The following is a 16,025-nucleotide window of genomic DNA, read 5'->3' as shown; positions in this document are numbered from 1 at the left end:
TTTCGCATATATTGCTTTCAATGAGCAAATGAATCATTTCCTTGGGGATCTGACATTAATGCTCTCATCCCTACTAATTAGTGTACCTGAGATGCTTTCAGCCTAATGAAAACAGCCTTAGGACGGAAAAAAACAAGCCCAAGATGATGAGAAAGTCACAACTCTTGCATAGTTCTCAGACTTTTGTTGTTAGAGTCTCTTTTTTCTTCTTAGTATGCCATAGAATAATGTGGTATAAGGTCTGATTTATAGTCAAGAAAGTATCTTATCCTCCCATCATCATTTTGAGACCAATCTCATCCAAATCCATTAGATTAAAGATGACAATAGAAGATCAATAACTCAAAAAAATAGGATGAGATGTTCTAGCCAATCAAAGAGGAGATTTATCCTAACTCATTGGGTTTTGGTTGATCCAAAATGTCTCTTGGGGTTAAGGACTAAGGAGTATTCCTAGACATGTTTTACTCAATTTGGAGGAGTTTGGAGATTATCCAAGCTAATAAAAATCCTCCACAGAACTCCTTTGGGCCGACACTTGGTGGGCTTAGGCCCACGTTGACTGCACGTCAGTTTGACCTGGTTCATTTTAGATCCATTTCTAGGATGCAGCCTTAGATGCTTCAGTTGTTGGTTCTAGTATTGAGCGAAAGGTTATACCTATAGATTCTGCATTACTGGTTACCAAACACATGGCTTGATGTAGATGGGGATGTAAGATTAAAAATGCAAACATATTATTCTGGTAAATTTTGAGTAGATTACATATTTAATGATCGAAATGCCCTTAGTTTCATCGTTATGCTCCCCCCCCCCCTTTTGTTGGATACTATGGGTTCTATATTGATAGAGTAGGAGAGAGAAGTGAGAGAGAAATAGTAAATCTGATGTAGTAGGAAAGTTTTTCTAAGAAAAAAAAATAACAGTGGGATTCCCATCTTTCATAGGGGCAAGGGGTCATTTCAACTCCCTGTGTCTTGGTGTAGGGGCCACGTTACTTTTTACGGTTCTCATTCTAATCATATTAGTTTTTTATTATTTTTTCTCTTTGATAAAATGAATAAAAATACCATTAATCAGCATAAGAATTTTTTTTTTTCCTTAAGAAGTATAGAGAACACCTCACGTTTAGCGAACCTTTCCCTTTTAGTGAAAATATCTGTAATCTCAAACTGTTACAGGTTGTCTAAAAAATTTTTTTTTTTTTGGAGGCTATAAGGTATGCCACCTTTGGCCTAACTAGTCTCGTGGGTCCATATCGATCCTATAACAGCATGAAACAGATCATACTAGGTTGAATGAGAACCATTCAAATTTCATCGAAAACAATGAAGAACACTAAACATCCCCGTGTGAATGGCCTAAAAAATACAAGAGGAATCGAACTCAGAACCAACTCATTTCAATCACATATATACAAAATATAAAAATAAAAAAATTATCCACTTCCATTGGGCTTTGGTTAGGTTGACCACTGCATAAACTACGGACGATTTGACCGACTTGCTCTTGCCATGATATTTGCACATTTAGACGCTACTACCGTACTATCAAGTGGATTAGCTACCAAAAGTATCTATCCAGCAGTCGATCCTTTAGATTCAACATCAACTATGCTCCAACCTTGGACAAGGTTGTTTGGGCCCTACGGATAGCCACTAAAGTAAGTTGTTTTTTTTTTTCTCATAATGTTCAAAGGATACCCACTAAAGTGACTACACAGGAGAAGCCCACCCCATGCAATCCCCATGGGCACCACTTAATGGTTTATGGGCCTTCGAAGTCGATCCCGTGTTCAATATTGATTATATCATCGGGCTTGCATATGGTGGATATGGTATGGCTTATAAAAGGTTGGTCAGGCTAAACGGGCCAATAAAAATATTTATCTCCTACATTGTTTTATTTTTAATTTTTATTCAAAATTTATCTTGGACTTCAAGAAACTTAAATCATCACACTAAATTACATTCAATAATTGATAACAATATTAATATATAACTTACAAATGGTCGGACCTGTAAATGATGGGGACAGTAAGATTATTGTCAGACTAAACCCATACATTGGGAACAACCGATTATAATTAGGATGGATTGATTCGAGCTTAATCAATCAAGCTCAATCGGGCCTACCTTTGTGGTCCTAAAATTGACAACCTCAGTAAAGAAAATTCGTAACTTAATCGTGATTTAAATATTGATTCAGACCCTCAAACATATAGACGAAATTGTAGACAAAAGAGAGCTTGACATATTTGACTGTTGATTTCCTTCACCGTCGGTAAAGAAGAGCTTTTTAGAGGGGCAAGGACTGTACCATTTAAGGAGTCTAGGGACACATAAGTTGTCGGTAGGGTAGTACTATAATTTTAAGAAGAGAAGTAGAACCCATTATCTTACCAAAAAAAGAAGTAGACCCCATTAGATTCCTTTTATAAGGGAGTAGTTGGATAGCTCTGTCACTCCTTCTCTGTCTCGTTTGAATGTGTTTTTTTCTTTCACATTCACACTTCTGATTCAATCATTTCAAAGGTTTGAAGCATCACAAGGCCTACGTATGGAGAGAATCCAATTCCAATATAGCCTTTAAAGCTCCAATTAAGCAACCGACATGTCTCATTAAACAAGTATACATCTATCCTTTTCCCCTTCTTAGTTTTCTCTCTTCCATGGCCCTTTCTTCTTTCTTTTTAGTTGCCCTTCCTAACCCTTATTTTCCTCAATTTACAAAAATAAAAATAAAAAAATTAATAGGTTATTATCTCTAGTAAATGGCAAACAAATGAAGAAAAGAAGATTTTATGTAGAAAATGTTTTTTTAGCCACCAAGGGAGGACGCACTAGCATCCTTTCTCTCTATCTCTCTCCTCTTCATAGGAAGTGATTTCGTGGCCTTACCATATATGAAACCTTTTTGAAGCATCTCATTAGTGTGCTCCCCTATATCATTTGATTGAAGAGTCCTCATATGTCTCACGACCATTCAATCATTTGGCTAATAAGAAAAATTAATATTGTATACTTATAGTAGTCATAGTAGATATGCTTTATTTTATGTTCTTGTCTTTTCCTTTCTTATTATCGGTGATGCCTTGGAAAGCTCAAATCTTAATAATAAATACTAATCTTTCTATCTCTCTCATCTTCATATGAAATGATATGTTGGTTTTCTGTATATAAAACCATTCCGACACATTTCATTACTGTGCTCTCCTATACCCTATACCACTTACTCAAAATTAAGAACCCTCATATAATTTAGGACCATTCAATCATTTGGCTAATAATAAATACTAGTCTTGTATGATTATAGCAATACGTAGATATGCTCTATTTGTTGTTCTTTTCTTGTCCTTTCCTTTTGTGTTCCCCGTGGTGTCTTAAAAAAAATTCAAATCTTAATAATAATCAAGGGGAAGGATTTCTTACAAGACATGGTAAGAAGAAATCTGCACTCTACACCAATAAGAAACTAGAGAATGCAATCATTCACATGAGTCCACAAAAGACCCATATGATAAAAAATAAGAGAGAATATGTCAGTGTATAAAATTTTTATACAGAAGCGACACATGCTTCTTTTTCCTTTAATTAATAATCTTATCGACAGTTAAAATGGGTTTAGTAAACATCATTTGTCCCCACATTTCCCTTTTCTTTTTTTTTTTTCTCTGTTGGGTAGCATAGCTTATGGGGGTGGGGAGACTGGAGAGGGAGATAGGGGAAGAGTGTGGGTTTGTGTTTTATAAAAGAAAGTTCCATATTCAACTTTTGTCTTTATAACGACATTTTGTAAGTGCCACAGGAGGATTCTTTAAAGATAATCCATAAAGCAGAAACTCTTTTTTTGGGTATTTCTTTCTAAATCTCTTTTCCGTTAGATTATATAATTAAATAATCATGTATCATATCTTTTCAATGGCTACATTACTTTGGAGCTTTTTGGACATTACCCAAATCATGGGCCCTTGTGCATAAAAATTTTTATGTGGGAGATCTTTATCATTTTGTGGGATATTGAATCCCTTTTGAGTAAATATATTTTATTAAAGTAGTTCATGATCTTGCTATTTCTACTAGACTTACTAGAATGAGAACGTTTGTAACAGATAATGTTTCTATGTTATTATTTTTTTTTTTTGTGGGGGGAATCTATGTCACAATCTTCTTAATTAGGACTCAGTAAAGATCTGAATTCAATGCTCTTCTTTCACAATATCCATCATAAAAAAACCTAACAAGAGAAATGTGAGCATTTTTCGAATTAGATTGAATTAATGAGAACACCTTACTGCAATTTTTTGTGAATTGCAGTGTTGTTGTAGGCTTATCTAGCCCATATCTTCCTTTCGTTCCTCTTGTTTTCTATAAAAAAGTGGAAAATATTTTCTTAAATAAGTTTTTTTTTATTTGTTTAAAGTAAAATACATAAGAAAATGAAAAAAAAAAATAAATAAATAAGAGAAGAGGAACAATGCTTGGTCACACCCCTTACACCCTTTCACATGGGGCAAAGAAATGACCACTCCACCCCCTACCCTTGGATGTATGCGCATGACAACGAATCCCTTCCCAAAATTAAAATAAAGAAAAAAATTTAAATATTATTTTAACAAAAAAAACTTACAATGAAACAACAAACAAGGTTAGAGATCTTTTCTACATTTGAATTTTTAAGATATATTAAAAAAACAATATGAAAATAGGGAAGGGATCACTGCTAGGTTACATGTCCCATGCACCAGCATGGGGACCAATGAGAATGGATACATGCATGCAGGTGCATCTAGCAGGTATATATGATTTTTCATTTCACAAAATGTAATACAATCATTTCGTCCTTCTTATGTCTGGACGCAAGTGCCATGCATCCTTGTAGCCTTCTTTCTCTCTTATTCTAAGAAATATGAGAAAAATCAAAAAATCAAAAAATTAAGATAGAATTAGGGTGATGTATATTGGATTGGATTGGATTTGGGTTAGATTTACATAATTAAGATGAATAGGATAGTATGCCCGTGGGGGGGATTGACCGATAGAGGGGGGCAATGGGCGGCCGTGACCATTAGTACCGGCTACCCCACGCCACCAAGGGGCCAACTCCAAAACCCTACACGGACTGTGTCGTGTGTTTTCAGTAGGCTACGTAAATGATATCAACGAGAGAGCCACTTTGATTTGTTGACTAAAGCCGCCCCCGAGTGCATTCTCTCTTTGTCACGTAATGAAATCTTTACGTCAGGTGTTCGCTCCATTACCGACACATTCTTATCTTGGAACTGTCGGTCATTTATGAAGAGAGTGAGAGAGAAAAAGAGAATTTATTTTTTTTTATTTATAATGGTGTTTGACTGTTTTGTTTTATGAGAAAGAAAGTTGCATTATTGACTTGGAAATCAATTAGGCTACTGGCCATGGACCCGTCACTCGTGGACTATGTGAAGGGAGAGAGAGAGAGAATATTTTTTTTTTTTTGAAGATTTTCTTCAAATTGGGTGAAGAGAGAATCCTTTTTCTCTAATGGTGATTTCACCTTATTATGATGTTGATGTTATATTTGGTTGTCAAGAAAAGATTTTTTTTTTTTTTTGAATTTAAAAAAATAAATACACACGTAAATCAATTATTACATCCCATTTTTTTTATACTGCAATAATTGATGTATTTGTCTATTTCTCTCCTTAATTTTTTTTTTCTTTTTTCATTTATTGAGAATAAAATATAATCCGAAATCCCATAGATGATGAGATTCTCTCTTCACCACAGGTTTACAGGTTAAGAGAACTTTTTCTAGCCCAAAAAAATAGAAAGAGAAATTGGATAATTTTGTTATTATTATTATTATTGAAAATAATTCTATATTATTCTATGTGGAGGGTGGGGGGAGAGGATTCTCTATTTAGTTGCGTGGCCTATAACATTCACATGATCATAACTAGGGCAAGATTTTTTCATTTTATAGGGAATGGGGTAATCATTCATCTCCCATTATGTCTGAATGCAAGCACCATGCCACCAGATAATTTATTTTTCCCATACATGTGGCATTTGTTTATGGGATATGTTTTGTGGAGGCTATCCTTTTGTGTAAGGATCAGTGAAAATAAATTTTCCTCCTAATTAAATTGAGAGTTTTTATATAAATATTTAAAAAATTTCATCACGAACCAATTGAAATTTGCAACATGGAAATAGAGATGGAGGCAAGGTGAAAACAAGTATAAGTTCTTTTTTTTTTTTTCTTTAAACAACTGAGGATTCTTCTGGTTGTAAGTAAAGAGAAAAGAAGGAAACTAACATCAATTCAAAAAAAATATGAAAATGGTTATAATCAACATTTTGTTACTGCATTAAACCCTTGCTAAATATGGAAATCATTGTTTTTTATTTTTTCTTCTAAAAACCAAATTTGATTGCAAATGTAGTAGAATTTGTCACCTAAATTGAAAATTAATATACACTTGTTTAGTTCAAATATCATTAATGATTATGGATTGGAATATTGGATCGATCAGGTCCAATTGTTATCTTGTTCCAGTTAGATCTAATAATATATGGTACCAATAGCATGCAAAGAAGCCTTTCTTAAACGTATATTGATCATTTTAAAAAATGTGAAATATTGGTTTTCCTAATCACATTTTCTAAATTATATCTCAATACATGAATGCATATTTTCAAATCATCACATTTTTAATTAATTTTTGAGAAGATTAGCATAACAATCCACAGTTATTACAGATACTTAAATGAAGAATCGAACCTAAGATCATACAACTATACATACAATTTCCAATTCATTTTAACAGTCTGGACAAACCACGGATAAATATATCATGTTCTGAATAAGCTAATAGTTAAAACAACTCTCCGTGTCCTGCGCCTGCACACACACGTACAGCTCTATGATTGGGATAAAATGGATACCTAGAGAGGAAAATACAAATATATAAAATTCAAAATTCCCAATTTGATTGTGTGATATATCATTTTCAATGCGTCCTTTCCTTTCAACAGAAAGAAAAAAAAAAAAAAAAAATGGGTGTCCTTTCTTGAGGTTCTGAAGGGAAAGAAATGAAACCATTCCACTCCACGCAAACAAAAATCCAAATACTTTAACAATGACCGTACAAATAGGACAAAACCCCACGTCTCCAATTGAGCTTTTTAAGCCATGGATTAATCAATCATAAATCACTAAACACTTTTTGAGCCTCTCAGATGGGCCCCGATGTCCACATCCTCTTTCTTTCCCCATTTCATATGGTTTTAGGTGCCAGTTTTTTGTTACCATTCCATATCAGTTATGGGATCATCGGGATTGGGATCCTTAGTCACGTGACATGGCATGTATTGTAAATCCAAAAGTTAGCAGCATCTTGGACTGTGCATCAATGTTTTGAGCTGTACATTCATACATTGGACTGCATGTCTGAAGATCCCCAACCCTTGTATCTGCACTACAGTGGAGTCTGCTCTGGGATGAACCCACGATGGTTAAGAAAGAGATTTAATGTGGGTTGATGTGATCTTGAGTTTTTTTCACCTTATAGGCCGGATTATGGGGTTGAGTTTTTTCAAGTTTGTGTTAGTGGTATTAGAGCACCTAATATCCTAACCCAACCCTCGTGTAGAAGAGGTGACTTGGTGCCATAGTGAAACCTCTAGGAAAAGGCTATCTGCCGTCAAGTAGAAATCCTGAAGCAAAGAGTGGACTTACGTAGAAAGGAATACCTGATCCAAAGTGGATCGCCATAAACATTAGGTTCAAAAGTTGATAGTATGTTACGATACCATATTAGTCATATGGGGATCAATACCATGCACTAAAACCATAACTTAATTTCATTTGTGATGGTCATGGGGTCACTGGATTCTGACTCACAACAGCAGCTAGGTTGGTCGGTTGTCTGTGTCTGATACAGTGAAGTGGAAGTTGATATGATGAAAGGAAAGACAGTCGATGTGAAAGTAAGGCACTCATACATATACGTTGCTTCATATGTGTATAGTTGTAGGCCTCATGTTCAAGTTCCTAACATGATTCCAAGTCCCTGTAGGGTCACAGAGCAGACATTAAAACCCAACCATCTATTATCGATCCATCCCCACCGTCTACCACACTCTTTCTTCTACATATCTCTCTCTCCATCTTCTTTAATTCCTTTCCCAACCAAGCAACCTTGTCTAACAAGTAGCAGTTTTTATCCTAAAGCGGCAACAAGTAATACATTTAAACTAAAGTGCTTCACATCCTTTTTAATAATTCATTTATTTATTTTTTCTCCATCTTCTTCTTTCAAATAATAATATTTTGTATATTGTAATCTTGAATCACAAACAAGAGGGAATAAGTATCTAGCTCAGTGGCACAGACAATTGGGCTCAGCTAGCATAAGTCGAGGGAAGTTCGAAAGTTTGACTTTTCTACTTTCATCTTTCTTGGTATAATAGTAAGTAAATTAGTAGTTAATAATAAGTGCAGCAAGTGATCCTTAGGTCTCTTGTCTGGCGCCTTGTGGATTTCTATTTGCCGCAATGTGGGTCTTACACCCAAAAAAAAAATTAAAGATCGACTTCGTCTATGCAGTGATTAATGAAACTCCGGTTTTGCTCTCTTCCTCACCTCTAATGCACTTCTCTCAATGGGACTCACAAGAGAGAGAAGACCATTTATGGTCGTATAAATAATCAATTAGGCCTTTCTCCCATTAGGGTAGGCATCATATTAGATAGGATCTAAATTCTCATATTTTCAATTTCTATTATGAAATTGGCTAAAATTGAATCCAACCAATGCCAGAAAATCAAATAAAATCTAATGAGATAATAAGTAGTTCTTAATCATGTGGGACACCCAAATATGTAGGAAATCCCTATAGCTGTTAACTCTATTTCATCAAACTGGTGGTAATGAAAAATTTGAGTATGTAATCCTTAGCATATGTTTTCTTTATCCACATTTATAATCAATTATGCATTTTTGCCTTTTGGTTCTTGTCTGAATGTGTAACTTCCCCATCAAACTCCTTATCACCGTACTTGCATGGTGGGCCCTCTGCCTTCCATATATATATATATATATATATCAACTGTACTGCCATACTATTTCCCATGTACAATACACCTTTGCTGAATTTCAAGGCTTTTAGCAAATACAGTTCCTCCTCCTCCTTCAATCTGTTCTTTCTTCTGCATTCATGGCTTTCATTTCTCTCTTTCTCTTCCTGTTAATGGTCCCTTATGGCAATGCCTACTGGCCACCTTCACCTGGTTACTACCCAAGCTCCAAATTTAGGTCCATAGGCTTTTATCAAGGCTATAGAAATCTTTGGGGTCCTCAGCACCAGAGATTAGATCAGAACACATTAACTATCTGGCTTGATAGTACCTCAGGTATCCCTTAAAGTTCATAATTCTTGTTACAGGTTAAATTTCTTAGTTGTATATCTCTTGAGATTCTTGGTGGGTATCTGATATTTCTTCTTTTTCTTCATTGAATTCTCAAACAGGAAGTGGGTTCAAGTCGATTCACCCATTTCGATCTGGGTATTTTGGTGCTGCTATTAAGCTCCAATCTGGTTATACTGCAGGAGTGATTACATCTTTATATGTGAGAATTTGTAACTTTACTCCTCTTCCCTCTCTTCCATTATATGGTAATCTTATGTGTTCTTGTGAATTGGGTAATGGCAGCTTTCCAACAGTGAAGCCTATCCAGGGTACCATGATGAAATAGACATAGAGTTCCTTGGAACAACACCAGGAAAGCCTTACACATTGCAGACTAATGTGTACATCAAAGGAAGTGGAGATGGTAATATTATTGGAAGAGAGGTGAAGTATCATCTATGGTTTGATCCAACAAGTGATTTTCACAACTATGGTGTTCTTTGGAGCCCCAAGGAGATCATGTAAGTCATCTATTTAATTTCAATAACTGTTTAAATCATAATTATATCTTATTGCAAAAACTTTGGCTAAGGTCATAGTTTTTTCCTTTCTTGGGAAGGGGAAATATACATGTTGTTTAATAATAGGTTATGGTCCGTTTGGATGAATTATGAAATAGTTTTTTTATACCATGCCAATGAAAACTGTTCCCCCCCCCCCACCCCACAAAGTTGTTGGGAGTTAGCCCGTTTGGTATCGTTTCTATTACAGAAACACCGTTTCATGTCAAAAACGAAAATTTCAGTTTCTGTGTCAAAACGCAGTTTTAAAACGAAAAAATGGTGTTTCAAAATTTCAAATTTTTATCGGGGGAATTTTTTTTTTTTGTAAAATAGAACGAAACTGGGAAGACGGAACTCCATTTTGGAGTTCCGTCCAATCTCCTTTTTTCAGTTTTTTTTTTTCTTCACTTTTTGTTCCAAAAAAACAGAAACGGACCATAAATGCACCAAACAGAAGATTCCGTTTTTTCGTTCTAATAGAACGAAAAAAATCCAGAAACGTTTTTTTAGAACGATACCAAACGGAGCCTTAGTCCCACATCATGCCTCTACTAATTATCCTACAACCCTTCTTATACATTTGGGAGTTCCTCCACTTAATAGTTTGAGTTTTTGGGCTCTTGTTGCGGGTATTCGTATTCCAAAACTTGCATCCAATCATTTGTATATGTTGCATGAAATTCCATATTGGGATAAGGCTGAGTTCGTTGTTATTGTTGTATGTAATTCCTCCTGATGGGGAGTGTTGGGATGAGAGAATAATCCCACATCGGTTAACCCTGAGACTACATATAAGCAATTCCAATAATCTCACATTGTAACCCCTGAGACCTTCTGTCCCATCATATACACGTAAATTCATCCACTTAATAGATCGAGCTTTTGGGTTGGATATTTACAAAAGCAATGTTTAGTACCCAGTGACCCTAGCTTTTCTTTTGGGTTGATATTTACAAAAGCAAAGGTTACTAGTAGCCCCATTGTTGCATTATTAGTAGTATTGGATAACAGTAAGACAGAAAGCATATCAAAATATCTGATTAAGGCACTTCAATGTAATATGATTTTGGATTTTAATGAATGTGTGTGTTTCTGTGGGGTTTACAGATTCTTTGTGGATGATGTGCCCATAAGGAGGTATCCAAGGAAAAGTGATGCAACCTTCCCATTAAGGCCAATGTGGGTTTATGGATCCATATGGGACGCTTCATCGTGGGCCACAGAAGATGGAAGATACAAAGCTAATTATAACTACCAACCCTTTGTCGGCAGATACACTAGTTTCAAGCTCAGTGGTTGCTCAGCCTATGCACCACCCTCCTGCCACCCAGTCTCAGCCTCTCCTTATCGCTCCGGTGGTCTGTCTCGTCAACAGTACTATGCCATGCAATGGGTCCGGAGGAGTTATTTGGTCTATGACTACTGCAAAGACTATAAGAGAGACCATTCCCTCACACCTGAGTGTTTCTGATTTTTTTCTGGATTATCTTTCAAGATTAGAATTTAGGAGAAAGTTTTTCTTCATCAAATCATCTTCGGGTTCGGGTTCATAATATCTTCCCGTATTCATCCAAAGCCCTGGCGATAAATGAATTTTTATTCACCATGAGTGTAGGAAAACTTGCTCCTAAAACTTAAAACTTAAAAAAAAAAAAAAAAAAGGAATGTCATGAGATGGGAGCCATTTGCCAAAGACTGAAGCAAGAGCAACTCTACATCCAAGCCTCCAAGATTTTAATTAAAGATTGCATTATTGGTTTTGCCTTTTTTGGTATAGTGTGGTGGTTGGTATTTCTTTTTAATGTTTTCATATAAAAGAGAGACCCATTTATTTAAGATGTTGTTTCTTCCTCCATAATTGGCCATTTCCATTTTATTTTTTATATTTCTTTGTGCTTGTGCTTGTGCTTGTGCTTGTGAATGACATAGAAGTTGGTGTGAGTTATTAATGGGGTTGTCATGGATTGAAGATTATATGTTGGGAGAGTTTGTAATTGTAAGGGAAGGCCAAGGTCATTAAAGATGATCAGTTTCTAGGGAATTCATTGACAGCTCTTCATTTGTATGGCAACTCAGCTCTCTGACTTCTTGTGGTTCCCCTCACCCCTGCCCTCTCATACCACCTACCAGTCTTTCTTTCCTGTGGGTTGGATTTGTGAATGTTTATAATTTTTGGTTTATTGATATAGCATTTAAAAAAGTCAGTTCCATTAATGGACTAATATGATTAAATAATTAATTTTTAAAAAATGAATAATGGACTCATGTAGCATTAGGGATGCCGATAATCCGGGTCGACCCAGTTTTAATTGGGTTAAACTAGTTTTGGATGAATCAGTCTAGACTTTTCAAACATATGGTAAGTTAGTGAGACTTATTAAGGGGCGGGGAGAGAGACTATTTAGAATCTTAAATGTAGAAGAAAAACTTTTGCCAAGTGATAGATATTACAAGGATTAGGAACAAGAAAAAAGAAGTCTATTATTTTTTGATCGAGTTTTCCTACACCCATAATGAACGGAAATTCATTCACTACGCCACACAGAGTGGGGGCAGGGGACGTGAGTGTAGGGGCACACAGGGTCTTCTTTGTCTGATCAGGACAATGAATTCACTGTGCAGCTCAGAAAAACTTTGTTATTTATTAGAGGAAGTCTTATATTGAATGTACAGATTTAAGAGGGAGGAGGGAGGGGGGAGTCTCATAAATGATGGTGTTACAGTTAGAATAGTCCACTGGATTTGGCATGTCACCAGGGGGTTTCCATCTAACCAATTATTGGAGTAAGTAATAGTGCATAAAAAAAAATATATTGCACAAATTAACCTTGCCAGCCTAGGTTAGAAAAAAAGAGAAGAATTTAGATTAAACTTTTGGCAAAAGGAGAAACAACAAAAAAGAAAAATAAATAATGCACAAAATTCTAAAAAAAAAAAAGAAAAATTGCACAAATTAACCTTGCCACCTTAGGTTAGAAAAAGAGAGAAGAATTTAGATTAAACTTTTGGCAAAAGGAGAAACAACAAAAAAACAAAGTAAGTAATAGTGCACAAATATGTGATACTGATAGATGCAGATAAAGCAAAATACAAAAGTAATAACATCATCTAATAATATTTAACACACCCTGTAATCCAATGCATTTTATTAGCACAAAATGTATAGTTAAAGGTAATCATTTATGAATAAAGATTGTCTAAATGACATTGCTATAGTTCAATAGGTGTTTTAAATTGTGGCACATTTTGATTGTTTTTTCTCTTATTCCCAAACAGTCTTTCCATCAAATCATGGTAAAGAGTATTCAAAAGTAATTTGAAAGTAAATCATCATTATGTCATTATAAAAATATTAATTCTTAAAAAATGAATAATGGGCTCATGTAGCATTAGGGGTGTCAATTATCTGGTTTGACTCAGTTTTGATCGGATTGAATTGTTTCTAGGATCAATTTAGACTTTTCTAACATATAGTAGGTTAGCAAAACTTATTAAAAGGGAGAGGGTGGGGGGAGACATCTAAGGCTTTAACATTGAAGAAAAACTTCTTCTGTTTTTGCATTTTTTTTTTAATTATTAAAGAAAGAATATTAACATAATATATTAACTTAGGAATTGTAAGACATGAACATTTTGGTTAGAAATGTAAAGGTTAGAGAGATTGTTCATAGACTTAGAGAGTTAAACATGCCAAAAGAAGTACCATTTTGTTGGTAGGCCTAAGCCAAAAAGAATTTAGAGAATTTTGGGGTGTCAATCATTGGTTCGAATCAATTTTGATTTGGTTAAATTGGTTTTGGGCGAACCAGTGTAGACTTCTCTAACATATGGTAGGTTAGCGAGACTTACTAAGGGGAGGAGGGCATCTAAGGTTAGAATGTTGAAGAAAAACTTTTGCCAAGATGATAAACATTACAAGCTAGCATTGGGAACAAGAAAAAAGAAGTCATATATTTTTCTAGACTGAGTTTCCCTGCACTCATGGTGAACAGAAATTCATTCATTGTAGGCATTCAGGCCACTCAAGGGTGGGAGCGGGGGACATGGGGGTAGGAACCAAACATAATCTTCTTTGTTGGATCCAGATAGTGAATTCACTGTGTAGCTCAGAAAAACTTTGTTATTTGTTGGAGGAAGGATTATATTTAAACATATAGATTTAAGAAGGAAAAAAAAAGGGAGGGTGGGGGTGAAGTCTCATAAATGATGGTGGTACAGCTAGAATCGTTTACAGGATTTGACTTTGTCACCAAATTATTGGAGTACGTAATAGTGCACAAAATTCTTAAAGATAAAGAAAATTGCACAAATTAAACCTAGCCAGCCTAGTTTAGGAAAAAATAGAAGTATTTAGATTAAACCTTTGTTGGCAAAAGGAGATGCAACAAAAAAACAAAGTAAGTAATAATGCACATATATGTAATATTTATAATACTGATGCAGACAAAGCAAACCATAGAAGTAATAACATAATCTAATAACATTTAACACTCCCTCTACTCCCCTCTCCCAAAGAATTTTTTTTAAAGCACAAAATATATAGTAAAAGGTAATCATCATTTATGTATACGATTGTCTAAATGACATCTATGAAAAGGATTATCTAAATCTCTATAGGTCAATAGGTGTTTTTAGAACTTGACACATTTTGATTACTCTTTCTCTTATTCTCAAATGATCTTTCGATCAAGTCATGGAAAAGATAGAGTTTTGAAAACGAATTTAAAAGTAACTCATCATTATATCATTATAAAAAAATTTCGTTCTATTACACATTTTTTTATGCATGTAAAATGAAAGAATTTATCTTCATTAAAAAAAATTATATTAAAAAAAAAAATTAAGTTACAAATTATTTGACACCTTATTTAAGGGTGTCAACAAGAAAACCCCTTTATATATTGAATATTTGAAAACTTATGCTTTCAAAATCTATGAGGAAAATTTTTTACCCAAAAAAAAAAAAAAAAAATCTAAGAGGAAAATTGATTACCCCTCTAAGGTGAATAATTTATTCCAACTTTATGGGGTTTTATGGTCAACTCAAATTCCATTGATGCCTCTGAAACTCCATGTTAGAAAATCATTAAAATCATCTCACTCAACTCTACTGAAAGATATTCAATTAATTGATTAGGTCCACAAAAAGCATGATTTAAACTACACCACAGAAGGCCAAAGGACAAGAAATGGATTAATCTATGGTTATATGGCCTAATTAAGCACCAACATGATTAGGACTTTTGTTTTCTTAGGCTTTCTTGGTACTCACATGTGGTCAATTTATATAAATTTTTTTTTGGTAATAGGTCAATCCATATAATTGCATGTTAAAGATTAGGCTATTCATAATTGAGTACTTGATGGATGAAGACATTGATTTGATTCAAGCTTCCTTTCTTCTAATACATAATTATTCATAGAAAGAAAAAAGAGAAAAACTGAGTTGATGCATGTATTATTATTGTCCACTATAATTGGATACTTCGAATAAGAACATATTCATAATGAACTCATGTTACCCTTATTGATGTACATCTTCATAATGGATATATAAAGATTATTCTTATTTGTTTTAGATGAATAACTGTTGGTAAAATCTTGTTTTAACTAAAGTTGGTGAAATAAAGTCATAATTTTTTTTTTATGCTTTTAATGTAACATATATATTTTTTTCAACTAGAGTAAATCTTGTCATTTGTCATTCCATGCATTTGCATGAAAAATGTATAGTTTTTAATAATGATATAACGACAAGTAACTTCTAAAGTACTTTGAAAATTCTACCCCTATTTTTGAGAATAAGTCTGAGCAATCCAAAGAAAATTACAACTTCTCACTTCACATTTTGGTGACAAGAATACACCCAAAACTCTTTGATTGTAACTTGATGTAATACAATTTAAGTCCAATAATGGAGTTTCAGCTAAGGGGGTGTGTCTGGTCTAATGGTTAGATACGAATGTTGTGACCTGGTGGTCAAGCAGTCGAAATAGCTTTTGACATTCTCGGGATAAGACTGCATAGTTCTTGCTCCCCCGACCCCTCCTGGACCTTGTATATGCTC

The 16,025-nt window shown here is 34.4% G+C and overlaps 1 protein-coding gene across 1 annotated transcript; it reads left to right on the top strand.

Moving 5' to 3' along the window:
* Positions 1 to 9,100: 9,100 nt before the first annotated feature.
* LOC122057628 (probable xyloglucan endotransglucosylase/hydrolase protein 32) lies at positions 9,101 to 11,843 on the top strand. The gene is made up of 4 exons (XM_042619799.1): positions 9,101 to 9,398; positions 9,515 to 9,615; positions 9,699 to 9,916; positions 11,066 to 11,843. Exons 1-4 carry the CDS (start codon positions 9,203 to 9,205, stop codon positions 11,427 to 11,429), a joined length of 879 nt encoding a protein of 292 aa, XP_042475733.1. The 5' UTR covers positions 9,101 to 9,202; the 3' UTR covers positions 11,430 to 11,843.
* The last annotated feature ends 4,182 nt before the right edge of the window (positions 11,844 to 16,025 follow it).

This window comes from Macadamia integrifolia, chromosome 12 (genome assembly GCF_013358625.1).
Source record: "Macadamia integrifolia cultivar HAES 741 chromosome 12, SCU_Mint_v3, whole genome shotgun sequence".
Classification (NCBI taxonomy): Eukaryota; Viridiplantae; Streptophyta; class Magnoliopsida; order Proteales; family Proteaceae; genus Macadamia; species Macadamia integrifolia.
This window is presented reverse-complemented; position numbering and strand designations above follow the sequence as displayed.